We start from the raw sequence: 17,308 nt of genomic DNA, 5'->3' as shown, positions 1-17,308 counted from the left end.
AGGGAAAGACAAATAAGATATCACTGGAAAGTCTGACCATGTGCAGTATTAGGATATGGATCCACAGGTTCTCCAGTACATTGCTGTTGGTTGTATAAATTGGTGAATGTGTTATCACTTCGGAAAATTCCTGAAGTTGAATATCTGTGTACCCTGTGATCTAGCAATTCTGCTCCTAGATATAGGTAAACTATATATTTTTAACTAGAAAATGTATGAAGTATCCATAATATCACTGCTTACAATAGCAGAAACATTGATCTGTCCAAACGCTCATCTTGAAGGACAGTGGGTGACTTAACCAATACTGTCAGACAATGGAATATTATACAGCAGTTTAAATGAAGAAAGTACACTTCATAAAGAAAGCAGTAATATGGAAGAATCTCAGTAATGTAATATTAAGTTTAAAAGTGAGCTGTGAGAGACTACATAGAGCATGATACCTTTTTATAAAGTTGAAATTTATATATGTATTTACATTATCAATAAATGCATGTGTATATGTGTATATACATATACATAATAAACTTTTGAGGAATACATATAGGTATAATGAAACTATATAAAAAGGGAAGGAAGAGAGAAGGAAGGCAGAGGTTGGTAGAGAACCATGTATTTAGATGACCATTCAAGTCAAGGTCTGAGCCTCCGTTTTGTGTGCCAAGTTTGCAGATGCTTACCGTATTATTAAGAATAATTAACTGAATAAAAGCAGGCCATGCATAGACATGAACTAGTGATTGGAGTGTCACAAGCTAAAGATTGTGGTTAATCCAGTTCTGTGTGCCCGTGTTCAAACAAGGTTTAATAAGTGGTTTTTTCTGTCGCTGCTCTCACTCTGATCTTTTTCATGTCTCATGTTTACTATTAACCTTTGACTCATTTTGACTCATTTATTAATGTTGGTCTTACTGACTTTTTCCTTTCGCTTTTCCTTGCCATTCTTCGTACTTCCATCAAATTAGTACTTCTCAACTCAAATCATAATTTATTTCCTGTAGGTCAGTGGTTCTCAGCCAGGAATGATTTTACCCCTCATGGGTCATTTGGCAACGTCTGGAACATTTTTGATTGTCACAGTTGGCAGCGGGGTGCTACTGGCTACTAGTGGGTTGAGGCCATGGATGCTGCTAAATACCCTACAGTGCACAGGACAGTCCCCGACAACAAAGGATTGTCTGGTCCAATATGTCACTAATGTTGAGCTTGAGAAACTCTGCCATAGGTTTACCATGGTGAACCTCAGACATTCAGTATCTTAGATCCCGTCTATCATTCTCTGTGTTCTTTGAGGGGACGTTGGGTTGAATAGAGGAAAGAAACTAAAATTTTCTTTATCATTATTTTTAATATTATTTGGTTGAACTGAGCCCCAGACTAAAAATTGGCTAAACTAAGGAGTGCATTTGTCTGGGATCTTCCAAGTTGGTTTTCTTTACTTTGATTTTTGATGCCAAACAGTGATGGAGACACCCCTGTTCCCTTTATTGGTACGTAATTTTGTGCATTTGTTAAACTGAACTAGAAACAAAGAACAGCAGAACAACAAATGAATATTCCTGTCTATTAAGGGAAACATTTGGTTTTCAAGGTTAATATTAGGCCACATAACGATTATTTCAGAGTAGCCCGGGAAATGTAGGGTTAAAAGATGATTTTCCGAAAAAAGGTTAAAATCAGGATGTACAGATACAAAAAGGAGAAGGTACTAAAGATTTTATTTAAGTTGTGAGGGAGCCAATCCTATATTACAAGACACATCATAGATCAGGAATATTGAAACAAATGTGCAAACTGTCTTTTCCACAGGGGAGGAGGGAAGTCCGTCGAGCCTTCACCAGACAGAATTGCCTATAGACAAGAATTATTTTGCAGTGCAGTATTTAACAGTTATTTACAGCTTAACAGGGGTGTAAAATATCTTCCACAGAATCAGACACCAGAGGGTTATCCTTTAGACAGTGCACTGTTTTCCACTGAAGCACAATTTTTTTCCTTCAGTGTGTAGAATTCATGACTTGCTTAAAAGTAGACAGAGGGAGAAGGGAGTTCAGAGCGTAAGATTTTTAGCTTATTGTGGCCCTCACTCAGTCTCTGTCACACTGGTGCTCTGAGTACCGGTGTTTGGTGTAGTAAATTTCAGGTCCTTGTTGTTGGTCTGTTAGCTGTCTCACCGCTCTTTCCATTTGTTTTAGCTCACTGGAAGCAGTTTCATCCATAGTTTTGTAGTAAACATGCCAAATCTTCTGTAAGATCTTTACTAATATCCTTGGAACTGGCTTTCCTTTCCATGGCTTTGTATTTCCATGTGTAGTGATTCTCAAAGCACTTGACCCAACAGCAACTTTTCATTATCACCTGGGAACTTGTTAGAATTGCAAATCCTTGGGCCCTGGTTTAGACCTACTTACTGACTCAAAACTCTGGGCATGGGACCCAGCAAACTGTGTTTTAACAAGTCTCTAGGTAATTCTGAAGGGTGCTAGAGTTTAAGAACCAGTGCCATGGTGAATTATACTTTTTTTTTTTTTTTTTGGTACGCGGGCCTCTCAAAGTTGTGGCCTCTCCCATTGCGGAGCACAGGCTCCAGACGCCCAGGCTCAGCGGCCATGGCTCACGGGTCCAGCCGCTCCGCCGCATGTGGGATCTTCCCGGACTTGGGCACGAACCCGTGTCCCCTGCATCCGCAGGTGGACTCTCAACCACTGCGCCACCAGGGAACCCCTGAATTGTACTTTTTTAAAAGCTATTTTGCTCGGTACTGTATTGTTTTATGTAAATCTCAATCCTTTTTCTCTAAGCCTCTTGCTAAGAACCCGTATTTCATTAATATGTGTTCACTGATACATAGTGGATACTCAATATATTTTTACTAATTTGAAATTCCCTTATTAAGTGCTCCTTATCAAAAAACTAGGAAACAACATTTATTCATCATTTGTTTCTTTGTGGAAATTGAACTGATTGTCCAAATAAAAAATAGTAAATGAGCAAAAGCTACAGCTATATTCACTTGTGTGTATACTTCCCTTATACCGCCCTTCTTCCGTAGAACATGCCTTGACCTTGGTTTGAAAGTTAACAATGAATTGATGTTTGTTTTTCACTATGGCCAAAATTCGATGTAGGGGTTAAGAGCACAAGACTACAGAATCAGAATCCTGGGTTCGCATCTCAACTACCTCTCTAGATGTGTGATTTTCACTTTCCTTGTTTATGAAATAGGGAATCCTATCTCATAGAATTGCTTCAAGAACTAAGAGATAATGAGTGTAAATATTTGGTAAAGGCAGAGGGGTCATTTTGGACCTGTCTGCTGGAATTTCTTAATGCCGTTTCACTTGTATTTCTTAATAGGAAATACAGGGGAACATGGCAGGCATAGTGGTAAAGCTGTTTTAGTTTTTTTCTTTTGTGTTTTGCTGGGTATTCAAACTGTGCTATTCCACTGAATGGTTTGAGAGTTTGATACAGATTGCTATATTTGTACATATAAATCGGTATACATACACAGACATATTACATATACACTCCAGTTTATTGTTATTTGTTTTCAATTTCTTTAAAAAAGAATTTCATATACTTAACACCATTGTCTAAATATGTTTTTACAAAAGAAGATGTTTAAAGGCAAAAACTGTCTTGATTTTTATTTTACATCAGAATCAGAAATGGTTAATATCTCAAAGTGATAATGCGAATTGTTTCTAACAGCTGAGAAACAAGAGTGGTGTGCTATTATAAAAGACAGATATATATATATATATATATATTTTTTTTTTAATATTTATTTATTTAATTTATTTGGTTGAGCCAGGTCCTAGTTGCAGCTTCAGGGCTCCTTAGTTATGGCTCCAGGGCTCCTTAGTTGTGGCATGGAAACTCTTAGCCGCGGCATGCATGTGGGATTTAGTTCCCTGACCAGGGATGGAACCTGGGGCCCCTGCACTGGGAGCACAGTTTTATCCACAGCGCCACCAGGGAAATCCCAAGGACAGATATTTTTGAGTGCGTGAAATCTAGTTGTTCTTTTGTTGTTTTGCAATGCCTATTTTTATTGATAGTGAGACGAGTGTGTCCTATAGAATTGTTATAAATGTTGACACCGTTCTAGAATACAGTGTGTTTGATATCTGGTTTATAGAGTTGGTTTCTTCTTCATTACTTTGAGATCTGAGAGATTTGTGAATGTCTGCAAGTTAAAGTCATCTTCTTATGAATTACTCTAGCAGTCCCTACAGAAGTTGACAGCTACCATAGCCTGTTCCCTCTAGAACCACTGCCACCACCCAACCGGATACAGAAATCAAGTAATTTTGGATACATTACGTCCTGCTACAAAGCTGTAAATAGCAAAGATGATCTGCCTTATTGCCTTCGGAGGATACATGGTAAGGAAGATCAATTATCCTCTTTTAGTAGCATATTAGTGAGGCTAAGATTATTCAGAGATTCCTAAATGAGTTTATTTAACATGAATTTAAAGGATAATACATATATTATTTCATTTGGAAATTAGTATTTCATAAGTGATGTATAACATGGCTTTTTCTGCACGTTTCTTTTTTTTATTTAATTATTTAATTTATTTATTTTTGGCTGCGTTGGGTCTTTGTTGCTGCGTGCAGGCTTTCCCTGGTCGTGGCGAGCGGGGGCTACTCTTTGTTGCGGTGTGTGGTCTTCTCATTGCGGTGGCTTCTCTTGTTGCGGAGCACGGGCTCTAGGCGCGGGCTTCAGTAGTTGTGGCTTGCGGGCTCTAGAGCTCAGGCTCAGTAGTTGTGGCATACGGCCTTGGTTGCTCCGTGGCATGTGGGATCTTCCCGGACCAGGGCTCGAACCCATGTCCCCTGCACTGGCAGGTGGATTCTTAACCACTGCGCCACCAGGGAAGCCCTCTGCACATTTCTGATGAAATAAGGGGGAGATGTCATTTACAGGTTAGCAGAAAATTTTTTCTTTTTCAGGTTTTCGTCTTGTTAACACAAAGTGCATGGTATTGGTGGACATGTGGAAGAAAATCCAGCACTCAAATATCGTGACCTTGCGTGAAGTGTTTACCACTAAAGCTTTTGCAGAGCCTTGTGAGTGACTTGTAATCGTCTTTTTGCTAGTGGGCTTCATTATTTGAAGCCAGATTGCAGTAATGAGCGTTTGTGTTTTATTTTAAGCTCTTGTGTTTGCATATGATTTCCACGCTGGAGGAGAGACTATGATGAGCAGACACTTCAATGACCCTAATGCGGATGCCTATTTCACAAAGAGAAAGTGGGGTAAGAAAAAGATTCAAGCAAGCTGTGTTTGACAGATGCCTTTGCTCTGTGGAATAGTAGTTTTGTATTTTAAAACACATGTAAATTTAGCCCTGTAATCATTCAGCGTAAAGACCCTATTACATTTAAAAAAGAAATACCTTAAAGAAATGGAGTCAATATGTAACAAGTTAGGAAATAACAATGTTATGTACATGTATAGACTGAGATGAAGGTGGGTTATGAAAGACTCATGTAAATACCTGAAACTTTAAGTAGCTGAGAATACGGTAAACGATTTATTTTCTTTAAAAAAGATAATGCTTTCTGGGGCTTCCCTGGTGGCGCAGTGGTTGAGAGTCCGCCTGCCGATGCAGGGGACATGGATTCGTGCCCCGGTCCGGGAGGGTCCCACATGCCGCGGAGTGGCTGGGCCCGTGAGCCATGGCCGCTGAGCCTGCGTATCCGGAGCCTGTGCTCCGCAACAGGAGAGGCCACAACAGGGAGAGGCCCGCATATGGCAAAAAAAAAAAAAATAATAATAATTATAATATAATGCTTTCTGAATAAAGATGGTTTGGAAAATTCAGTAAATTGAAAAGTAACCCCTGTAACTTCACCACCCAAAGCACATCTCTTGGTATATTTCTTTCCAGTCTTGTTTTTTTGTTGTGTTTTGTTTTGTTTTGCATACTCCAGTGTGACTGTGTGTCATTTATCAATATGTAATTATTTCCCTAAACAAATGCTTTTGCTTGAAGGTGGGATTCTGTGTTCCTTAAGGAGCTAGTCTTCAAAATAAATTTTCAGGTAACTTTTACTTAAATAGGGAATATTTTCTTTTTTTGCCCCTTTCTAATATTTACTTAAAGAATTGTTTTTTAATTCAAATATTGCAAAGAACCAAAATATTTTAATTACATCCTAACAAATGATTATTAAAGGGTAAGTTGTTTCAGAGTAAAAATAAATCCATTTTGTGGTGTCTATTAATTAGTTTATGTTTTGGGGGAAGGAAAAATGTATGTATCATTTTCTTGTATGGGGGCAGGAAAGAAACATTACATTCTTTGCAGTGGTTTTTAATTTGTTAAAGCTTTTCCTGAATATATCCTGAGAGGAAGTAAGGAGGGAGAAGACTTGAGTCCACATTCCAGTATCTTTTGGATCATGACTCCTTTAAGAACTGGCATTATGGATAAAAAATGTATTCTGTTTACTTGTAACTGTGCTTTCTGACAGTTGAAAGAAGAAAGCTGTGGTTACGTGGCTGTTTCACATTAAAAATCTGGCCACATAGTGTGGTCATTTGTTTCCTTTTGCCATGTCATCTGTAGCACATACATAATTTTGTTGAAGGGGATGTGGTATAACTTTTCCTACAGATGAATATAGCTGTAGTTGTTCAAGTTTATTTTAGTAATAACACCTGTGAAGTGACTGTTGGCTTTAATTTACAGCTGGGTTTCTCAGCCTCGGCACTGCTGACATTTGGGGCTGGATAATTATTTGTGTGGGGCCCTTCTGGGCATCGCTGGGTGTTCAGCTGCATCCCCGTCATCTATCCACTAGATGCCAGGAGCAGCCCCTCCTCCAGTTGTGACACCAAAAATATCTCTAGGTACCTCCAAATGTCCCTGAGGGGGCAACACGGACCCCTGTTGAGAACCACTGATTTATAGCACTCCTTTCCAGTTTTTTTTTTTTTTTTTTAATCTTAATTCTGTTTTTGGTGTTGTCTGACTATTTGATATATTATGTTTACATTTTCCTAGGAATCAGTTCTTTTTCTAGTATTGTTTGAATGGTAGTAACTTCCCTAAATGTACCATATATACTTTAATTTACAACAATTTATATAATACAAGGCAATCCTGTTTTCCCAATATGAATATTAAAAAAAGAAGGAAAAAAGTATAAACTTATAGAGACATAAATGGAAGTATAATGCTTTCTTATACTATTTAATTTGTTAATTTAAAACAAACTAAAAAAATCGCATATTGTAATAAATATACTAATAAGAAAGTGGCAATAATAATAGCGTACCATATAGGGACTGTGATAAGAGGTTTAAAATGACATAATGTGGGTAAAGTAACTAGACAGAATCTGGCACACAGTATGCACTAAATATTTGCTATGAATATGTAGCTATAAATATTTGCTATAAATATTTCTTTTCCTTATTACCACACTTATTAAATAGTTTTATTTAAACTCTTTGTGGTTGTCTTTGATGTTGTCTTGACATTTATCACTAGAGCTACTTTTTGAGTCATCTATCACTGTTTTCCAGATGGTATTATCTTTAGTTCTGTCTAAATTGAGGGATAGCAGTTTTTGAATTTTGTATTTGCTCTTCCTTATTTGCTATTTATTATCTCCACAATTAACCATTTAACTGTGTTGCTTTTATAACTGATTCAGAAAAGGTTTGTTTACAACCATGTGAACACTTGGATTTATAAAGTCATATTCCCTGAAATAATTACAAAATCTAGATTAAATTTATACGGCTTCTTTTCTGCTGATTAACAGTGACCCAGAAAGTAGTATCAAGAAGCACTTAACAAGAGTTGATAGAATCAAAAGGATTACTTTTCATGGTAGACCAGATTATTTTTGTGTTTCTTCATTACACATAAGTGACCTTCAGTGTTTTACATTTATGTTTTCTGAGAATTGGATGTCATTTCATCTAACTGACTTGGCTGTAATAGGGGAGGCTGAGCAGTATGAGGAGAATAAGAAAACACTCAACATAAATGATGGTAGAGACTTTTATTTCCCTCAAGCCACAGGTGTGTAGTTCCCACACACCTGAACGGTAATATAGGCAAGGGTTAGCCACACTTTAAGAAAAATAATCTCTGCAGTTCCTGTTTTTAATCTGAGCTCATTTATTGGGCTCACAATTAAGTATAAATTCTTACTTTAAATAATTTCTGTGCAATAACTATAATGGTCACAGAAAAGAGAAGCTCAGTGAGAGCTCTGCTGCTAACAGTATAAAGGTATAATATCATAAATAAGAAAATTTGGGCTTGTTTCTTAAATTCTTCTTGGTTTGCATGTTTTAGTCTTTTAGTTAATTATTTAAATGAAGATGCCATTTTTAATTTGCTTTTATAGGTCAACACGATGGACCATTGCCCAGACAGCATGCTGGATTATTGCCAGAATCTCTTATTTGGGCATATATCGTCCAACTGAGTTCTGCATTGCGTACCATTCATACAGCAGGTTTGGCATGTCGAGTTATGGACCCAACAAAGATTCTGATAACTGGCAAAACAAGGTACTAGCATTTTGAGTTTTGGCTTCTTTATTGAGCATCTAACCTATGACAGCTTAGTAAACATAGCATGATGATTTGTTTTAATTCTACCTTTTCATATATTCCATCCAGAAGAACTGCCGTGACTTTGAGTTCATTTGTAAGTTTTTTTAAAATGTTGAATTCTTAATAAGATGCCTGGTTATTAACCAAGATCCTGTGAGGGTTTGGGAGGTATGTATGGTTAAGGTTGGGGGGATATCAAACAGTATCAGTACAACTTTTCTGTGTACAACTGTGGTTCTCAAATTTTGTCACGAGTCCCAGTATCCTGGAGGGCTTAGCATAGGCTGTTGGGCTCCACCCGCAGTGTTCTCATTCAGGAAGTCTGGGGTGGGGCCTTAGAATTTGCAGTTCTAACCAGTGCCTTGGGTGACTGATGCTGTTGCTGTTGATTGGGTTTCATGCTTTGAGAACCAGTGATAAAGGGTTAAGTAACACAGACCTTGACTTCACTAGAGTTTTATCTGAGTTGCTGAAATTTTGAGAGTTGTCTCGGGTAGCATCGCATAAAGAGTTCAAGGTCTAGTACCAGGTTACCTGGGTTCATATCCTGGCTCTGTTAGTTACTTAATTAACATCTATGTGTTCAACAGTCTGTGAGACAGGTACTATTATTATCTCCATTTTCCATATTTGTAAGGTACCTGCCTCATAAGATTATTGAGAGGATCAGATGAATTACTACATATAAAATGCTTTGAATGTGCCTAGTACATGTTAAGAAGCTAACTAGTTCTCTTTTCATGGATAACTAAGAAAGAAGCAGCTCGGTTTGGTGAAAAGACCGCTGGCCTGGTAGTCAAAAGATGTGTTATAGTCCTGGGTTTATCCATTCCTGACTTTTATAACCATAGGCCTATCACTTGATGTCTGTGATGTCATCTCTAAAATGGTGATTGATAGAGGTTATAGGGGGGTAGGACAGGAGGTAAGACTGGATAGCATTCTGAGATCCCTCCTAATATCATAAGAAATGTTCAATTTCCAGTAGTATGTAATTTTTTAAAAATCTAATTTTAATTATTTTCTTTAAATTTTCTGGTCTTTAAAGGTTGCGAGTAAATTGTGTTGGCGTTTTTGATGTTTTAACATTTGATAACAGTCAGAATAATAATCCATTGGCATTAATGGCTCAATACCAGGTGAGTAAGAATTAACATGGATACTTAATAACTTAAGGCTTGAATTTTTTTTTAAGATAAATTTTGTTTATTTTAAAGTTTTTCAGGGTTTTAAGTCTAGATTTCAGTTTATGCTGGGGGTGGTCTCTGTGCAAACTTTGAACGTGTATTTTCTTAATCACTGTGCTGTGTTTAGTGTAGAGCCCTTATACGTTGGAATATACAGAATTAATGACAGTGTCAGAGACTCCAGCTGTTTGAATGAAAATGCATTTATTTGACAGGGAAATTTGTCCTCAGCATAGATTAAAACATTAATTAGTCAGCTGAATGAAATATATTAAATGACATTTTACTTTTTTTTCCACTTTTTAGTGTGTTAAAATCACACCTGTTATTTTTACTTTTAGAATAGTTAATCCCACTATCAATCCAAAATTTTTATTTTCAAAGGAAAATTTTTGTATTGCTGTTTTCTAAATGATTTTTTTCTTTTGCTTAACCAAAGCCTATCACTCACTTCTTGTACATTATTAGAATTTGGTTATAGTCTGACTTCATCATAATATTGTGGACTTAGGTCCCATTTTGTTCTTAGCTATTTAGTTTTTATTTCTTGATTAACACAATGTGTAGCAGAGTAAGAACCTAACCTCTGCAAGGAGCGTTAAGTGTAGTTGCTTTTGCTTTGATTACCCCGTGCAAGTAATGTAGCTATTTAAAGTAAATATTTCGTATCATTCAGTTTGTATTCATATTTTTTGGAGGGTATGCAGTTGTCATTTTAAGACAATGTTAGTTTCTTTCATGTAAGAAATCTTTATTGTTTCTGAACATTTATTAACTTACAGAGGTTTGATGTAAGACAGAATCTCTTGTTTACATGGAGAAACGAGGAGAATGCCTTACCTTCCCACTGTCCTTCTCATTTCATTCTCTTTTCTTTAAATCTTTGAAAGATTTTAGTTCACTTTATGAGACAAAATTTCAGAACAAAAGGAAAGGCCAGAAGAAGTGGAGGCCAGGTAGTTTTTAGTATTACAGTTGATTCATGCATAAACCTCTTCCTTTGCTACTGGACCGTGGACAGTGCAGTCCCCAGACTTAGAGCCACTCATCACATTCAGTTGTATGCAGCCTTTTCCCAGCTTCTTCCCCTCTGCTGGTGCCCACCTACCCCCAGCAGCAGCCAAGCTGTTCTGGTTGGTAGCGCCATCTAGTGGGAGCTCCATGGAAGAACCTGGCTACCCACCCCACCAGCCCCCCACCCTAGCAGCTTTCTTCTGCAGAAGGGAATTTGCTCCCTCTTTCTTATCCAGGTTGGTTGTTTCTTAGCTGTTTTCCTGCTTATCTTCTGTCTTATACTTAGTGCCTAACTAATTGGCTCTGAAAATTTTTCTTCATAATCTTTGTGCTCCTGAAAGTGACTGGTTATTGACTGTTAAAATACTAGTGATCTTTATATATCCAGGAAAATAATATTAAACTTTTAAAGAGAAATCAGACATTATTTAGAACCAGTGCCATCAACCTGTATTGCAAGTATTTGGAAACCCCATGTTTCCAGTTTTGTTTTTTATGTGCAGTCTCACGGTATCTCTTCATTCTTTTCTATTCTGAATAGTTCCTTTTTCTTTTTAATTACTCGTATAAGGTTAGTTTGATTTTGTTTTTCTGTGAGTATCACATCAGTGTTGTTTTCCATTTTTTATTTGCAAATGTCCGTTATTGGAGTTATATTATGGGTTGTGTAGTTAGTTACCTTGAAAAACAACTCTTCATAAGAAAAAATAATCCCAGAGTTTCAGAACAAATCACTTTAAAGTAAGGATTTGGGGCAACTGATTGGTAAGTTAGGAACTGCCTTCATTCATAAACTTAGGCTACTTTCAACCAGTTGTCACCCTCCCTTTATTTTTCAGCGGTAAAAGTTGTATCAGGTTTTCTTTTCTTTCCTTTTTTTTTTTTTGGAGTAGGTATATATGTGTAGATTTTCCATATAGCTTATAGTAAGGTAAAGGAGAGAATTAAAGGTAGTCCCAAACGGGGGATTGTGATTTTACAGAGAAGAGGGTACATGAGAAAGGAGTGCATTGTTTCTTGTAGTCTATTTTTCATAGTCTGTTTCAGACACGTGAATAGAGACTGACTTTCAGTAAAATGGACATAAATAGAGCCATAGATAGAATCAGAGAAAAATCAAGAAGTCAAGAATCAGGAAGAAACTGAAAATGAGTTGGGGGGAAAACCTCCAGAATTCAACAAATGGGGGGCAAAGCCAGATGGAGGTGAGAAGCAAAATAACAAATGGAAAATTATTTAGTTGGGAAATAAGGAAAGGAGAGTTACTGAGTTTTTACGATGTTAAACTCTCTTAATTAAGCAGGACTTCATTAACCTCTTTTATTTATAAAGATCAGTTCTCATTTAGTCTGGATTATGTGACATGTATACTCTATTTCTAAAAGTGGGTATTCTCACCTTCAGTCAGCTTCAGAAAGGTGGCGTTTACACTCAGAATCAGATGGCCTTATTTTTCATACTCATAACAGTGCTTGAGCTGTCTTGCACTTTGGTTTTCCTGTCTCATAATAGGGAATAACAGAATGTTCTAGGTGGGAGGCTTAGTTACAGCATCAATTCAGGGTGGAGCTAAACTGAAGATGTTACTGTTTAAGGGTTGGGAAGCTGTGTGTTGTTACATGCTGCTGAAATACTTAAGAAACAATAACAAGCTTAACTTTGCTGATGACATTGGATTGAAACACTTGTAGAGATTTACAGTTAGCTTTTACATGTACTGATTTCTCTCGATCAGCATTTTTAGGATTTCATTAATATAACTGTGAATGTTTTCCTTGATCTTGAGAATGACCATGAGGAACCCTTCCTGAATTCAGTCACGGCAGAGCCATCTGGAGAACAGAAACGCCACAGTATTCGCGCCCCTCCCCTTGTCACCTTCCCCCCTGCCAGCCTGGGCCCCTAACTCTGCCACTAATGAAGTTTCAAAGTTTCTCTGGCATGAATCCTTGGCATCTCTTTTCCTGATAGATTCAAAGTTGTTTGTCTAATCAGTTTTTCCGCTGATTATAGGATCTTAGGCTCAGAGTGTCAGATTCATACGTGCTAATTTGGATAAAATTTTAAATTGGAACTTTTTAATGTTATCTTAATAATGGAGTTTGTTTTCCTTTTATTCTTTACTATTTGGGTAGAATGTTGTTAAGGATAACTGTATAGTCCTAAAGTTTCATTAGTGATTGCCTTGAAATACTCACCTGATTTTGCAAATACACCATTTATAAACTTCCACGAAACCAGTGGTTCTCAACCCTGGCTGCATATCTGAATCTCTTATGAAGGTTTGAAAAATACCAATACGTATATCTTGCCCCAGACTAATAACACCAGAAGAGGATGAAGGGATAGCCAGCCACTGGGTGATTTTTTTGTTTGTTTTTTGAGCTTCTCAGGTGAATTTTAATGTAAAACTAGGTTTGAAAACTCCTATACTAAACCAATATTCCATAAATAAACATGTATCCAATAATTCAGATGAGATCTCAGATTGTGAAGATTTATGTAAGTTTTCTGTAAAAATAACTTCAAATGATTTCATTGAACTCTGAACTACTCCATTGTCTCCTAGGCATGTGATCATTAATAGTTCACCTGCCAAGCAGGGCCACCTGGGGTGACCGTTCTGTTTCCTGGCGTTTTAATAGGTGGTAGAGAGCTTGCCTCAATTCAGCCAGCTGTCTTTTAAAAAATTCTTTTTGAAGGAAAACCTCAGAGTGGGAAATCTTTAAAAAAAAAAAAAAAAGGGTAGGAAATCAGGTGGTTACAGAGCTCAAAGATCTTTTATCATATAAAAACGGTCTATTTGGAAACAACGGCAGATGGAATGTCATGGGGGTTTGCAACATTGTCAGTGTCTAGGGAACCTACTCTGAAATCAGGTAATGCTGCTGCTGTGTTTGGAATAAGGGAATTACTTTTCTTCAAATGAACTCTCACTATATTTTGTGCATCATGGAAAATGAGAAAAGTGCCTATCGTGAATTGTAATGATCACTGTAAAGCAACTAACTATATGGTGACCAACCTCAGATTTCTTGTAATAGTAAGGATATCAGCTCTATTTAAATATAAAAATTTAGAAAAAAAATTAAAAGCAGCAGTTCTGCAGTTGGCATGTGAATTGCTTCAGGTAATGTTTCTTAAAGTATTCCCCAGAACTACCTTCATTAGAATTACCTGGGTGCTTTAAAAATGTTGGGCCTGTTCCCATACCTCCTGAATGAGAATCTGGGGTGGAGCAGCTCAGAAATGGTCTTGCTAATAAGCTCCCAGGTGACTGATAAGCGCCAATACCTGGGAACCTTGTGCTGAGTTCTTCAGCTTCTTTGTAAAGATGCTTTTTCCATGCAGGCAGTAGTGTCAGTGTATTAAATTTGTACCTATAAAAGAAAAATTAAAAGTTATATTTATTCTTTCATGTAACATTTGATAACAGTCAGAATAATAATCCATTGGCATTAATGGCTCAATACCAGCAAGCAGATCTGATATCATTAGGAAAAGTTGTGTTGGCTTTGGCTTGCAACTCTTTGGCAGGAATTCAGCGAGAGAATTTACAGAAAGCCATGGAACTGGTGACAATCAACTACTCCTCTGATCTGAAGAATCTGATTTTGTAAGTTTTAATATAATGATCATATGAGATAAGACAGATTTTTCATGAGGGCCTTTTAACAGTGATTCTGTTTATTTTAGTTTCCACTATTTAAAATCAGGCAAAACATAATTAAACAACTTTTAATTTCTTTGTTTTTATTGCTAAGTATGTATTTCTTGGAGTAAATTCATAAACCAGTGTGTTTAAATTAGTTATTGATGTTGTAAACATTTGGTGAAAGGCTAGACCCTCTAAAGCTGCATTGGTATCTATGAGCTACATATGACCTTTTAAGTTTAAGTGAATTAAAATTAAATAAAATTTAAAATTCAGTTCCTCAGTTGCACCAGCCACATTTCAAGAGCTCGGAAGCCGCATGTAGCTTCTGGCTAATATACTGGACAGCGTGGACGTGGAACATACGCATCATCTCAGAAAGTCCTATTAGTGCTGCTCTCCAGAGAGATCAGTGTCTTTGTAAAAGCTGTCATAAATAACCTCACCTGCAGCCCGGTCATGTGCTGTGTGGCCCAGACACCTGTTCCAGAAGGCACATGTGTAAGGGCCCCTATGCTTCTTTCTCCTCCTGTGTCTTCATACTCCAGGGAATCCTTGAGCATAGGTCTGAAATGATTTTGGCTTAAGAGAAGCCCACTGTGGACTGCAGTCACAAAGTCTAAGATGGGTCTAACATCGGGGATTCCAGGGGATGGACAACCAGAACCCTTATTATAAGTTATTCAAGAGAACAGATGCTAGGAAGTCTCTTTTGAAATTTGTTTCTATGATGTTCTAGAAGCAATTAGAGCTTATTGATCCTTTTCAGTCTCTTTTAGCTTCCAGCTGTTCCTTCTGATCTTTCTGTGTAACCCTGGATGATCCAGTTTCTTTTTGGACTAGCCCTGTGGTATGAAATTGAGGGATGGAGGATGGGGCTGCCCACCTGTGCTTTGTTACACTGGCATAAGTGTCCTGCTGGTGACAGAGCACTGGAAGCCAGTGGTTACCTGGTTCCTTTTAATAATCAAATAAGTTGATTTCTCTTTTAAATAAAAATATTTGTTTCATATATTATCACAGCAGTGATTTCTAGCTGTAGCTTACAATACCTAGGATGTCTTAAATAATCTCAAGTTATAATTTTCCTTTCTTAAAAAAGTGAGAGTAAAGGATATAAATATAATAAATTGGCTGTAAGTTAATAATGATTGAAACTGGGTAATGGGTACATGAGGATTCATCATATAATTCTCTTTCCTTCTACAAATGTTACGGAATGTTCCTTAATAAAAAATGAATAAACAAAAAGGTCATACTTTCATACTAACCAATAACTAAAATATACAGAGTAGTAAACTGTGTATCATGCACTTTTGAACTGATTGATACGAATTAATTCACCTAATTCTCCCAATAACCCTATAAATTAGGTACCATTATTAGCTCCATTTTAGAGATGTCAGACTGAGGCTTGAAGATGTAAAGTAACTTGTCAAAAGTCACATAGCTTATACATAGTTAGTATACATATACTATACGTAGTTAGATACAGATATGTCAGTAATTACAGATGAATAGCTAAGACATAGATGATCCACATGAGTTTATAACTGTTGCTTTATTCAACAAAAGAATGCCTACCATATGTCAGATGCTGAAGACACTTGTGAATAAGATGAACAAAATTCCCCGTCTTTTGGAGCTTCCACCCATTATAATGGGGAAGACTTAATAAACATATAAACAAGTAAGATGTTTGCAGATAGTGATAAGTTCTATGGAGAAAATAAGGTCGAATTATAAGCAGAGAGTGAAAGATTAGGAGGCTGCTTTGATGAGAATGGTTAGGACATGGCTTACCTATCAGAATAAGTAGTAACAGATGATTGATAATCATTGTATTCTGACAGGTGGCCTTTTGAAACGTGTAATATTTTTCTGCCTTAGTTATAATGATAGAAGAAATTGATTTGGTCTTTTCTGATGTGTGTTAGTGCATGAAGATTTCTCAGAAATAAATATACCATGACAGGTGGTAAATGAGGTCACAGAGCGGGAGACAGCTTCCTAAAAAGCTGAGGCTTGTTTAACTTATCAAAATGGAAGACCTAGTTTTAGTTTCAAAAACTATTTTTGAAGAGCAATGGAAAAATTTCCCCACCTACAATCACCCCCATTTCACCCCTCCAAAAATATTTGTAACAATCTTTTCATCTCCCACTGTTGTAAAGAAGGGTTTGAGAATGGAAATATGGTAAGTCTAACTCTACCCAGCTTTCCTTTCTCATTTTCATAATAGTAAAACATTTAGAGAAAGAGACATTTTTACAGTTTTTTCCATTGGCTCTTAAAGTTTTCCAGAGAAAAGAAATATAATTACTAAGCTTTAAAAATGAACTCGACTTGCATGAAAAAATTTTTTTCGAAGTTGTGCACACTAACATGCTGGCGGCAGCAGTGCCCGTGTGCTTGGGGGTTGTGTTGTTTTGTGAATTGCGTGGTTGGCATTCAAGTGATCCTTCTCTATTTTGGTTAGATATTTGTTGACTGACCAAAACAGGATGCGAAGTGTAAATGACATCATGCCCATGATTGGTGCTCGATTTTATACTCAATTGGATGCTGCTCAAATGAGAAATGATGTCATAGAGGAAGACCTTGCAAAGGTAAAGTGTGTAGTTAAAGGAGTGTGCACACACCTGCATCTGTGTGTATCAATAGATATAAAACAGAGTAATTACTGTGCTGAATATAGTACACAGCTGGCTAAGATTGTTGGCAGATATTTTTGTCCAAACTTAGTGTTCCGTATTTTGATTTCTTAGGTCCTCTGGGCATTTGTTTTGTTCTTTTTGTTTGCGGCTTTGCTACAGTCATGAGACATAATCTTGATTTTTTCTTTTTAACGTGA

The 17,308-nt window shown here is 36.9% G+C and overlaps 1 protein-coding gene across 1 annotated transcript in view; it reads left to right on the top strand.

Annotated features, from left to right (window-relative positions):
- PAN3 (poly(A) specific ribonuclease subunit PAN3) overlaps nt 1-17,308 on the top strand; it is a gene marked incomplete at its 5' end in the record, with an annotated part of 117,980 nt that overhangs the window by 90,500 nt on the left and 10,172 nt on the right. The window contains 7 exons of the mRNA XM_007471440.1: nt 4,233-4,394; nt 4,968-5,084; nt 5,172-5,273; nt 8,388-8,553; nt 9,647-9,737; nt 14,276-14,415; nt 16,934-17,063. Of these exons, the coding sequence (XP_007471502.1) occupies nt 4,233-4,394; nt 4,968-5,084; nt 5,172-5,273; nt 8,388-8,553; nt 9,647-9,737; nt 14,276-14,415; nt 16,934-17,063 (908 nt within the window). The remainder of the gene's footprint in view (nt 1-4,232; nt 4,395-4,967; nt 5,085-5,171; nt 5,274-8,387; nt 8,554-9,646; nt 9,738-14,275; nt 14,416-16,933; nt 17,064-17,308) is intronic.

The sequence above is a fragment of the Lipotes vexillifer genome, unplaced genomic scaffold (genome assembly GCF_000442215.2).
Source record: "Lipotes vexillifer unplaced genomic scaffold, Lipotes_vexillifer_v1.1 scaffold543, whole genome shotgun sequence".
In the NCBI taxonomy this organism is placed as follows: Eukaryota; Metazoa; Chordata; class Mammalia; order Artiodactyla; family Lipotidae; genus Lipotes; species Lipotes vexillifer.
Note: the sequence above shows the minus strand (reverse complement) of the source record. Positions and strands in the feature narration are given on the sequence as shown.